Source organism: Lotus japonicus, chromosome 6 (assembly GCF_012489685.1).
Source record: "Lotus japonicus ecotype B-129 chromosome 6, LjGifu_v1.2".
NCBI classification, from domain to species: domain Eukaryota; kingdom Viridiplantae; phylum Streptophyta; class Magnoliopsida; order Fabales; family Fabaceae; genus Lotus; species Lotus japonicus.
This window is the reverse complement of record NC_080046.1, coordinates 16296160-16306655: the sequence shown is the minus strand read 5'-3', so window position 1 is coordinate 16306655 and position 10496 is coordinate 16296160. Positions and strand designations below refer to the sequence as shown.

Genomic DNA, 10496 nt, shown 5'->3' with positions numbered 1-10496 from the left:
TAATGAAACCCCTTCTATCCTTTTGTTCTCTCTTCTCTGTCCCTATACCCTCTCTTCTCCCTCTCTGAGATTCTGGTTGTATCATTATGTTACGCATATAAATAGGGATTGGCCTTGTAATTGAGATAGGTTGAATATTGTTGAGATAATGAAACCCCTTCTAGATACCTTTATTCTCTCTTCATTGGTATGAGAGCACCGATCCTGTGCACCTGAACAAGAAAATCAAAAAGAAAAAAATGGATGCAGATTGGTGGAAAGCCCTCGACAGGCTTGATGAATCCCTGAAGCGTTCCCATGAAGCAGCTCGCCTACGTGAAGAAGTTCGCCGGCGAGAGGAAGCGGCAGCGGCGTATGAGCGGCACGTGGCCGAATACGAGCAGTACATGGCGGCGTACGAGCGGTACAAAGCCAAAGCGGCAGCGGTCGCTGAACATGAAGCCGCGGCGGAGCGCGAGGCCATGGCCGCAGAGGAGCAAGAAGCGGCAGCGGCGGTAGAACGAGAAGTGGAAGCAGAACGAGAGCGTGCTATGGCTGAGGCTGAAGAAGATGCAGCGGAGAAGTACGAACAATCGGCGACGGTCACCGTCTTCTTCGGTTCTTCAAAGGCGTTTTCGTTTGGGTTCTTGAACGAATCCAGCGTTCTTCCCAAAATCAACGCCGTTCTTCCTCAATTCAATGTCGTTCTACCCCAATTTCATGATTTAGGGCTCGAAATCGTTTTCCCCCAAATCAGGGACTTAAGGTTTGCGGTTTCGCCCAAAATTGGGAACTCTGTGCTCAGCGGCGGTGTTCTTGGTGATTGTGGTGGTGATTCAGCGATTGACGGAGCAGGAAGGCCTCCACGGAAGCCTCCAGATTCGTTCTTTTGCAGCGGCGACCTGTGCTTCTTGGTCGCAGATTCTTGGCGACTGGTCCTCTGTGTTCTGATCGATCTTTTCCAAATTGATGACAAGGGGTCACCGAATGGTTCCAGTTGAGTAATTCAAGGCTCCTCGGCGATGATTCGCCCCAGTACGGCGGCAACGTTGGGCTCGGCGGTGTTGTTTTGTCTCAGGTTGAGGAGTTTGCGTCTGGTAGAGGAAGAAGACCTCCACGGCAGCCACCAAATTTCTTGCTTTGCGTTGAGGACCTTTGCTTCTTGACCGGCGACCCTTGCACGATGGTGATGACGAGGAGGCCACCGGCGAAGCCGCCGGATTCGTTCTTGTGTGGCGGTGCTTTTGCAGTCATTGCCGGAGGTTCTTGCTTGCTGGTCATGGCGCACCGGCCACCGGCGAAGCCGCCGGACTTATCCGTTGGTGGCGGCAGACCATTTTCCGTCCTTTGTCCACTGTGGAAGCCGCCAGACATCTACCTTTACAGCGGCAATCATGGCTTCTTGATCAACGAGTCTTGCAAGATGGTCACGGCGAGGAGACCACCGGCAAAGCCGCCGGACTTCGGCGTGGGATGGGACATGGTGGCGGAGGCACCTGATACAGAGAACAAGAGCGAAGGGACGTGCGTATGTGTTTCATCGCAGAGCGAAGGAAGGGGGCTGGACCCCTCTCCCACCCGAGCGGGTCAGGCCCAAACCGCTAGAATTGGGAAGAAGCTGGGCCTTGCACCTGTCTTGATCTGGTTTTGGAGCCCGTTTCCATTTTATTTTGTTTTGTTTGTTTCCTTTAAATTTCCTGTTGGGTTTGAGTTGTATTTTCATTTTTTTTAGGGGTGCTTCATTCCATATTGTTGCTTAGATTCTTGTACTCTTGTTTCATTTAGTTTAGTTGTTCATTTTGTGGATTGGATTTTGATGAGTTTCCTTGAGGACAAGGAAAATTTTAAGGGGAGGGATATGTTACGCATATAAATAGGGATCGGCCTTCTAATTGAGATAGGTTGAATATTGTTGAGATAATGAAACCCCTTATATCCCTTTGTTCTCTTTTCTCTGTCCCTATACCCTCTCTTCTCCCTCTCTGAGGTAGCGTTTGGTAGACAGGTGGGAACAGAATGTGTCATGTACTGTGTTTGGCATGCTTTTAAGAGGGAACGGAACATGACAAAAGGGTGTTGGAACAGGACATTTTGGTTCTCTAAAAAAAGGTGGAACGGATGGGAACAGAACAGAACACTCTATTAAAAAAAATTACACAGACAAAATTACCCCTAGGTATATACTCTCATTCACACTTGACTCTTCTCATTCTCGATCAAACCTTGTTGGTTCCACCTCGTCACCTCTGCAATTGTGGCTTCGCAATTCACCTCGTCACCTCCTGCAATTCACCTCGTCACCTCCTTCAAGGTAAATTTTGTCACTCAAAATTGCTACTTTCTATTCTTCCCTCACGTGAAGGAACTGTTTGTGGCCATACTTTCTTATCACACCTTTTTTATTGTTAACTTCTCTTCTTGGAAACTATTATAATATTAGGTAAACACTTGAACATCTCACTAGATATTTTATTTGATTGTTTATTTGTATTCATTGCTTTAACAAAAGAAATAGATCTGTTACAATCATCGAAAGCTAATTAAATTGTATGAGATGAGAATTTTGATGGAACTGCAACTTGTGTCATGTTTGGTGCTTGTATTATTCAATTTCTTACTATGGTGTGCTGGTGGTACTAGGGTTTTTTGCATACTCCAGGTTGGGTTTCTTTGTGTGGTGCCAGTGAGGTTTTTTCTTCTCATTTTTAATTATTTAATATGTATAATGAATACATTGCCAGAATTTATTTTATCAAAAGTGCATTGCCTAATTTCTTTTATTTTTCACAATAGGATTTAATGGATGATCATCGTGTTTTGACACTCTTCTATATTTGGAAGATGTACATTAATATTCTTGCAATGTCCGGAGCTGCACTTATATTAGTTAATGAGTTTTTGAGAAGAAACCAAGAGAGAGCTCCTTTAGAGAATAGCCACATTAGAGATATCGCACGAGGGAGCGTAATAGATAGAATTATAAAAAGCAGTGATAAAAATTGTATTTGGGAATTACAAATGTGTAGGAACACTTTTGCTAGATTGTGTGAGTTGTTAAAAGTTCAAGGAGGGTTGATTGAGGATGGAAACTTAATGATAGAGGAGCAAGTTGCTATATTTCTAAATATATTAGCCCATCATAAGAAGAATAGAGATATTCAAGTCACATATTATAGGTCAGGAGAGACAATTAGTAGGTATTTTCATAATGTCTTATCTGCTGTTTTGCGGTTGCATGAGTTGTTACTTGCAAAACCTGAACTTGTCCCACAAGATTGCACCGATGAAAGGTGGAAATATTTTAAGGTAATCAAATTAAAACTCCTCTTAAGCTAGTTTGTTCGAATTACATATTATAGCTGGGATAATTTAGTCTCAATTTTTCTGTTGTAATTGCTTTAATAGAATTGTTTGGGAGCATTAGATGGAACGTATATACCAGTAACTGTATCTGTAGCTGATAGTGCAAGATATCGAACAAGGAAAGGACATCTTGCTACAAATGTGTTAGGAGTTTGTACGCAAGATATGCAATTTGCATATGTCTTGTCTGGATGGGAAGGGTCAGCTGCTGACTCAAGGGTATTGCGAGATGCTATTAGTAGGCCTAATGGCTTGAAAATACCTGTTGGTATGTGACAAATTCTATTAATAAACTTTATTTTCAAACTAGTAATTGAACTTACAATGACAACTTTATCGGTCTAATAGGTTGCTATTACCTTGTTGATGCTGGATACACAAATGGGGAAGGATTCCTTGCCCCTTATCGGGGAAGAAGATACCATTTGCAAGAGTGGTCAAACAGTCATCAATCACCTCAAAATCGAGAAGAATTTTTCAATCTTAAGCATGCTAGTGCTAGAAATGTTGTTGAGCGATGTTTTGGCTTACTAAAAAAAAGATGGGCAATTCTAAGGAGTCCTTCATTTTATCCAATTAAAACACAAAATCGAGTTATATTAGCATGTTGTTTACTTCATAATTTTATTAGGACTTGCATGTCTTTTGATCCTGAAGAGCATACTCCACTTGCGGGTGATGCAATACCTATAGGGGAGGATGCAAACAATGTAATTGGAGTAGTTGAGCCAAGCAACCAATGGACTCAATGGAGGGATGAATTGGCAACTCAAATGTTTGTCGAGTGGCATGCTAATAGAAATAGGGCTTGATTTTTTTTTTTCTTGATTTGATGTAATACAAAACTGAATTGTATTGTGTTTATTTTAGAGTTATATTAAGCATTGACTTAACTGTTTTAGTTGAATGAATATTTCATATTTATGTGCTTGATTTTAATAATAATTTCAAAGTTTTTGATTAACTTAGCTATGGAGAATGAACCAAATGGTGATCCAAAGAAGAGTTGTAGCTGGACTTTGATAGAAGAGGAGAATCTTATGAATATTTTACAAGAATTGGTTGTTGAAGGTCAGAAACAACCAAATGGAAAATTTAATGCAGGAGCACATGAGACAACTGTCCAAAGAATGAGAGCTAGAATGCAAGGTATTGACATTACTTCTAAACATGTGGTGAATAAGTTGAAACGGTGGAACGCAAAATATGTTGCAGTGTTTGACATGATAAATACAAGTGGATTTGGATGGGACGAGGCTAGGAAATGTGTTATAGTTGATAGCCCAGAAGTGTTGCAACAATATTTAGCGGTATGTGTTTATGTTTAAGTATCTATATTATTTAGTAAATCATAATTCTATTATATTTTTAACTTTATTTTTCCTTTATATTTTAGCATCACCCGAGAGCTCAAAATGTTGTCAACAAACCTTATCCTGAATTTGAGAAGATGCAAATCATATTTGGAAAGGATCGTGCTGATGGTCACATTGCTGAGTCATTTGTTGATGCTGTGGAAAATACTCAACAGGAAAATGATTTAGGCAATGGGGCCACTCAAGAAGAGAGTGAGATTCCTATTAACTCACCTCCACCTGTTAGTGCTCCAGGATCATCCTCAGTGTCTCGAGCTTCAAAAAAACGTGCTAGAGAAAATGATAGATTAATAGCATGTGTTGAAGCTTTTGCTACAAGTGTTGCAACGGCAAATAATAATATGACAATGGTGGCTCAACGCTTTGCACCTCCAAACCAAGAGCATGACTTGGTTGCAGATGAACTCAAAAAGATGAACTTAACTCGTGCTGATCGTATTGAAGCAACCATTAAGATAGCAAAATGTCCTACACTTACAGGGTTGTTTCTCAAGATGGATGGAGAAGACAGAGATGAATTCGTTAATAACATTCTCAAGGATTCCAACTAGATGCTATGAAGGAAGACATTTATGGATTTGGTTATGTTTTTTGGTGCAAACATTATTATGGTGTTTTGATTTACTTCTTATTAAAAATTTTATTTTATTTTGGTGACAGTAGAACAATATCTATTGTTATGATACTTTTGATGAATTGAAATTTCACTTCAAATTGTTTTTTTTAGTATCCAACAAGAAGCAAAAAGAGCCAATATTCACCATGTATCTGTGTTATTAGAATGGTTTCAAAACATCTCAAGCTTTGTAGGTATGTGGATGAAATTAAGCTAGAACAATGTTTTAAGAAATTTATTGACATCACGTAGATAATGATTGTAATTTATAAGTTTAATTATATATTTTTTGTTTATATTTTAATCTAAAATAATTTTTTAAATTATATATGATAAGGGTATATGTGTAATTAACTGTATGGTTCTGTTCTGTTTCACGTGCACCAAACACAGAACAGAACATAATTGTCCTGTTCTGTGCTGTGTTTACCAAACACACTGCACAGAACATTATTGTCCTGTTCCGTTCTGTCTCGTCCCGTTCCGTTCTTTCCTGTTCCGTTCCGCTGCCAAACGCTACCTGAGATTCTGGTTGTATCACTCTTCGGGGTAGAAAAGAGCGCCGGCGGAGGCACCGACATTTGCACCGGCATCACTCCCCCTAAGATGTTCCGTTACATTTTCACCGTGGTCACAGTGCCGCGCCCAAGCTTTGCTCTGCAATGTCACCGTCGATCCATCGTCATTGTAGTGTCGTCATGGATTGCTGCCCCTCTCTATGACTCTATCTGTATTTGACGTCTTCTCATTTTAAGGTTTATTCTCTTCTTCAAAATTATAGGATTTTTAGCTTTTCAATTTTTGTTTTATTATGATATTTATTTGATTATGTTGTGGTTTTCGTAAAAGTTACTAAGAAGAACATTGAAGTTGGGCTTGAGAGCATCGAATCTGATTTGGCTTAAGGTCTGTGTTTGAGTATCAATCTCTTTAATTTCCCTGATTTGTTCTCCCTCAAATGTAATAGAAACTCTTTGCTGGAACTTGTATGTGCTGTATTGGCTATGAAAGAATGGTATAGTTCAAGAATTGGACAATAGAAAAATTGGAACTGAATTTGAATATGTGTTCATAGTTAGTACTCTTATTTCACCACCAATATTGGATATATTGGCTTATCATATTTGATGTGTTAGGATGCATACTGTTAGGCTTGATGATTGTAAACATTATAATTAGTTAGTTGTTAGTGATAGAAGCAAAGCTTGTTAGTAACATTAATTTGCTGGTATCTGATTCTAAATGTTTTTTGTTAATTAATTTACCTTTCACTATCTTTTTCTAACACCTACGGCCTACCTTAAATTTATATGTTAGATGACTACATCTTTGATTTTGTAGGATGAGAAAGATAGGCAGATATAGGGGCTGAGGACAGAGGTGAGCAAGCTGCACAAGGATAAGTCGCATTGAGTTGAACTAGCGGAAGTTAACCATCAAAAGTTTGCATAGTATTGAGTTGAACACGCTCAAGCAGCTGATTCTATGGGTATAGTTTCCCCATATATCTGATTTAGTTTTGTCATATCTTGGGCCTTATCCATCAACTTCATTTCACATTGAGATTTGTGATTGAACACGCAGCTTCATTAGAATTTTATATAAACTAAGTTCATACAAAATCGCGTGTTTGAATACACGTTTCATCCGCAACACACATGTTTTTCCGGACACAAGACACATGTTGCTTTGTAAGTTACACGTGTCTTAGGAGACGTGGTAAACAAACACCCGAATTTTGATACACAGTTGTATTGCATACCCCTACGGGATACCCAGCCTGTTTGAACAATAATGGTTCACATTGTTTGGTTGTACACGGATAGGGCAAACACACTCCCAAGTCTAGGAAATTCATAGTACGAACCGATAAGTGTTTGATTAGGATATAAGGGATAAGACAGCAGGAACCAATTGATCCGCCACAATCTTGTTTGCAGCCTGTGTGGTATGAAAACCATCCCAAAATACATATTCAGACGCATTAGCACATGTTCCTATGGACTTTTGATTGCACAGTATAGAAGTCTCTACCAACCCAGTAGCACAACAACCTTTCCTTGCTTCAAAGATTCCTGCACATATAATAAAAAGAATTACAATTCCGATTTTATAGCTACATAATAAGATTAGCTTACTAGCTAGGCTGAGAATGATTAGTTTAGTTCGTGATTAGAAATTCTTGTAGAATTAATTCTAAAACAAAATTTAATAATAGGAAGAAATTTATGTGAGTAGCTTTTGGTGGGAGAAATTTAATTCTAAGTTCATTCTATTAATTGCAAACACTAACTCCCTTCATTTCCCTTAAAATCCCCACCCACAAACAATATGTAAGCATCTGTTTGAATATGTGTTTCATTCGCTACACGCATGTTTATTTGGACACGAGATACATATGGCTTAGTAAATTACACGCGTTTAAGGAAGTCAGACCCAATAGCAAACACATTCAAGTCTAGTAAATTTACAGTGTGAGCTGATAAATGTTTTATTAGGATGTAAGGAAAACACATTCAAGATGGATTAGCACATGTTCTTATGGACAGATTGCACAGTGTTGAAGTCTCAAGCAATCCTGTTCCACAACAACCCTTTCGTACTTCAAAAAAACCTACACATAAAAAAAATTAAGTGGGGGGAAGGGTAGCTCACTTGGTGAGCTAAGGGAAATGAAGGGATTTGCAGGATGAAGGGTTTGAGTTTAGATCTTGGTGAATGAACTAATTTACTAACAATTAACAACTAGCATTTAAAAAAAAAATTATAAACAAGCTTACTAGGCTGAGCATAATAAGATTTAGTGAGTGCATGTTTAGAAATCCTTCTCTACTCTAAAACCAAAATTAATGACAGGGTAACTTCTGTGAGTAGCTTCTTGGACATTAGGATCCTCTTATATGAAAGTTCTCTTATTTTACCTCATGTTGAAATTTTGTGTCTATCTTTTTTTTTTTTATAAACATTTGTAGGGTCTCACATATACATATTTAATAATGCATATATGTGAAGAGAGAGATAAACCCTAAATTTCAATAAGAGGAAAAAATGAGAGAATTTTCACATGTGAAGATCCTGATCCACTTTTGCGTTTCAGAATCGTTTCCAGGTTACCATAATCCAAAGGCTTGGTGACAAGGTCATATAAAGGTTGGTAGTTATCAAGGATCACCAAGTTGATGCCAGGAAGCATTTGTTTCAAGTCCTGAGATATGGCGTTGAGCTTTTGATTGAAGTTAAGAGCAACATAGTTTAGCCAGGGCACACATTCGTTGCTGTGAAGGCCAAAGATAGTGATGGGTTCAGGCATACAACCCATTGGAGGTATTGTTGTAATACCAATCTTTCTTGCTCCCAGTGCATAGATATTCTGCATTTGACATGGATCAAAATGTTAAATCAAAACCAGCAAAGTCCTTCTTAGCAATTAGCAAAGGCAAACATCTCTGCTTTCTAATTTTGGTAAGTTTTTAATCATTGACATCCACTTCTAAGTTTCTGTAGTCTGAGTTGGAAATTCTTTTACAATTGATTTTAAAAACACAATGAATTCGGGGAAACCTTTAGCTTGTACGTGTTAGAGGTAAATTCTTATCATTGGTATCCACTTCTAAGTTCTTAATGGTTTAGTGTGTCCTGCATATTCTTCTACAGTAAATTTCAAAAATAAAAACGATTATGGGAAGAAGCTTTTGTAAGTAGCTTTCACGTGTCAAAGAATATAGAAGATGATCGAATCCAAACATGCTATTTACTAAGACAAGATCAATGTCAAGGTTGAGAGAGGCATGCCTGAATGAAATTAGAACAACATCTAATAAGAATGTCTGAGAATTGATCGGGTGTGTAACGCTTTAAAAGCAGAGGATTTATATAATAATTATGTAGAAAATCGTTGATCCCAGAAGAAATAAGATAGAGAGCACCAGATATAATTGATGATGCATTTGGACCCGCTATGTTCACCAATTCCTTTTGGTAGTCCTTGTAGTACTCCAGCTGGTGGTTCAATGAAATTACACCCCCTATACGTAGAAAAAGAACACACACATCAATATGATCATATAATGTTCAAGTAAAATAAAATTGAGAGTTTTTGAGTTTTAGAAATTGATGTAAATGTATTTATATATGGTTTACCTGTAAGATAAAATAAACCAGAACCAGCTGAAGCAAAATTGGCACCACTCAGGAGGTTATTTCCTTTGATGTATAAATTGAGGTAAGCTGGTGGGGAAGAGGTAAATCCAATGGTCTCAGCTGTAGTGAATGAATGAAACAAAGATCAAATCCAATGTGGGTAATAGGCACGCATCTATGATGTTTTCATTGCGGGGGCGGTAAACATAAATTTATGAATAAAAATCAATAAATTATTGGGGCCGGATTAAGAATAAAAAAATTGAGGTTCAAAAATGACTATGGTTGACAAAGAAGTTAAAATTCTTAGGGAGTCATGACCCCTGTCAAGCCTCTTTAGATATGCGCGTGGTAATAGGGGAGGATATCGCTAATTTAAGTTATTAAGGGAAAGAAAAGCAGCACCTATGAAGTCTATTGCAAGCTTTCCATTGCTGAACCTTCCTGTTGGTTTGTGATTCTCAAAGTCTCTTCCATAAGGAGGAAAGTTTGCTTTAACAACTGTTAATAGTTGGTTATTGTTGCCAACATCAACTACAGAGTCCCCAAATATGAACAATGCAGGGACCAGAGGCCGCCCATTGGCCACAGTATTGAGCACCACAGAAAGAAAAAGAATGGAAATCAAGAAATATCTTGAGTACCCCATATTTTTAATTCCTATTTCAAAATGAGCTTGTTCTTCATGCAAACACAGACATACTTATACTTATAATGTACATTCCAATTAGGCTTAATTGCATTTTTGGTCCCTGACATTTATAAAAGCCACGATTTTGGTCCCTCACCTAATTTAATTACAAAAATCATCCCTCACCTAACACTCTGTGAACAAAGTTGGTCCCACCGTCAATTTTTTAACGGAAGAAGCTTATGTGGTGTTTGAAAACTTAGGTGGAAGTGCCACTGGAGAGAGGGAGGCACATGCCTCTACATCTCAGAGGAAAAAACAACAAAAAAACTCAGAGGAATAGGACACAACCTCAATCCCAGCGTTCCAACAACTAGGCCTCCCAACAGCA

The 10496-nt window shown here is 38.4% G+C and overlaps 2 protein-coding genes across 2 annotated transcripts; one reads left to right on the top strand and one right to left on the bottom strand.

Annotated features, from left to right (window-relative positions):
* The first annotated feature begins 2065 nt into the window (after positions 1 to 2065).
* LOC130726899 (uncharacterized) lies at positions 2066 to 5432 on the top strand. The gene is made up of 3 exons (XM_057578223.1): positions 2066 to 2290; positions 4312 to 4652; positions 4739 to 5432. Exons 1-3 carry the CDS (start codon positions 2098 to 2100, stop codon positions 5267 to 5269), a joined length of 1065 nt encoding a protein of 354 aa, XP_057434206.1. The 5' UTR covers positions 2066 to 2097; the 3' UTR covers positions 5270 to 5432.
* A 1348-nt stretch (positions 5433 to 6780) lies between these two features.
* On the bottom strand, positions 6781 to 10123 carry LOC130724254 (GDSL esterase/lipase At5g22810-like). Its single transcript, XM_057575449.1, has 5 exons — positions 9880 to 10123; positions 9475 to 9594; positions 9127 to 9359; positions 8449 to 8704; positions 6781 to 7409 (listed from the first exon to the last, which is right to left on the bottom strand). Exons 1-5 carry the CDS (start codon positions 10121 to 10123, stop codon positions 7216 to 7218), a joined length of 1047 nt encoding a protein of 348 aa, XP_057431432.1. The 3' UTR covers positions 6781 to 7215.
* Positions 10124 to 10496: the final 373 nt, after the last annotated feature.

What these genes read in the sequence shown, in the direction of transcription:
- LOC130726899 (XM_057578223.1), top strand. Translation starts at nt 2,098, where the DNA reads ATGGGAACAGAACAGAACACTCTATTAAAAAAAATTACACAGACAAAA. An exon ending in ACCTCGTCACCTCCTTCAAG is followed by an intron (nt 2,291 to 4,311) that starts GTAAATTTTGTC and finishes TGATTAACTTAG; the next exon opens with CTATGGAGAATGAACCAAAT. An exon ending in TGTTGCAACAATATTTAGCG is followed by an intron (nt 4,653 to 4,738) that starts GTATGTGTTTAT and finishes TTTATATTTTAG; the next exon opens with CATCACCCGAGAGCTCAAAA.
- LOC130724254 (XM_057575449.1), bottom strand. Translation starts at nt 10,123, where the DNA reads ATGGGGTACTCAAGATATTTCTTGATTTCCATTCTTTTTCTTTCTGTG. An exon ending in TGGTTTATTTTATCTTACAG is followed by an intron (nt 9,360 to 9,474) that starts GTAAACCATATA and finishes TTCTACGTATAG; the next exon opens with GGGGTGTAATTTCATTGAAC. An exon ending in GTTGTTCTAATTTCATTCAG is followed by an intron (nt 8,705 to 9,126) that starts GCATGCCTCTCT and finishes TGTCAAATGCAG; the next exon opens with AATATCTATGCACTGGGAGC.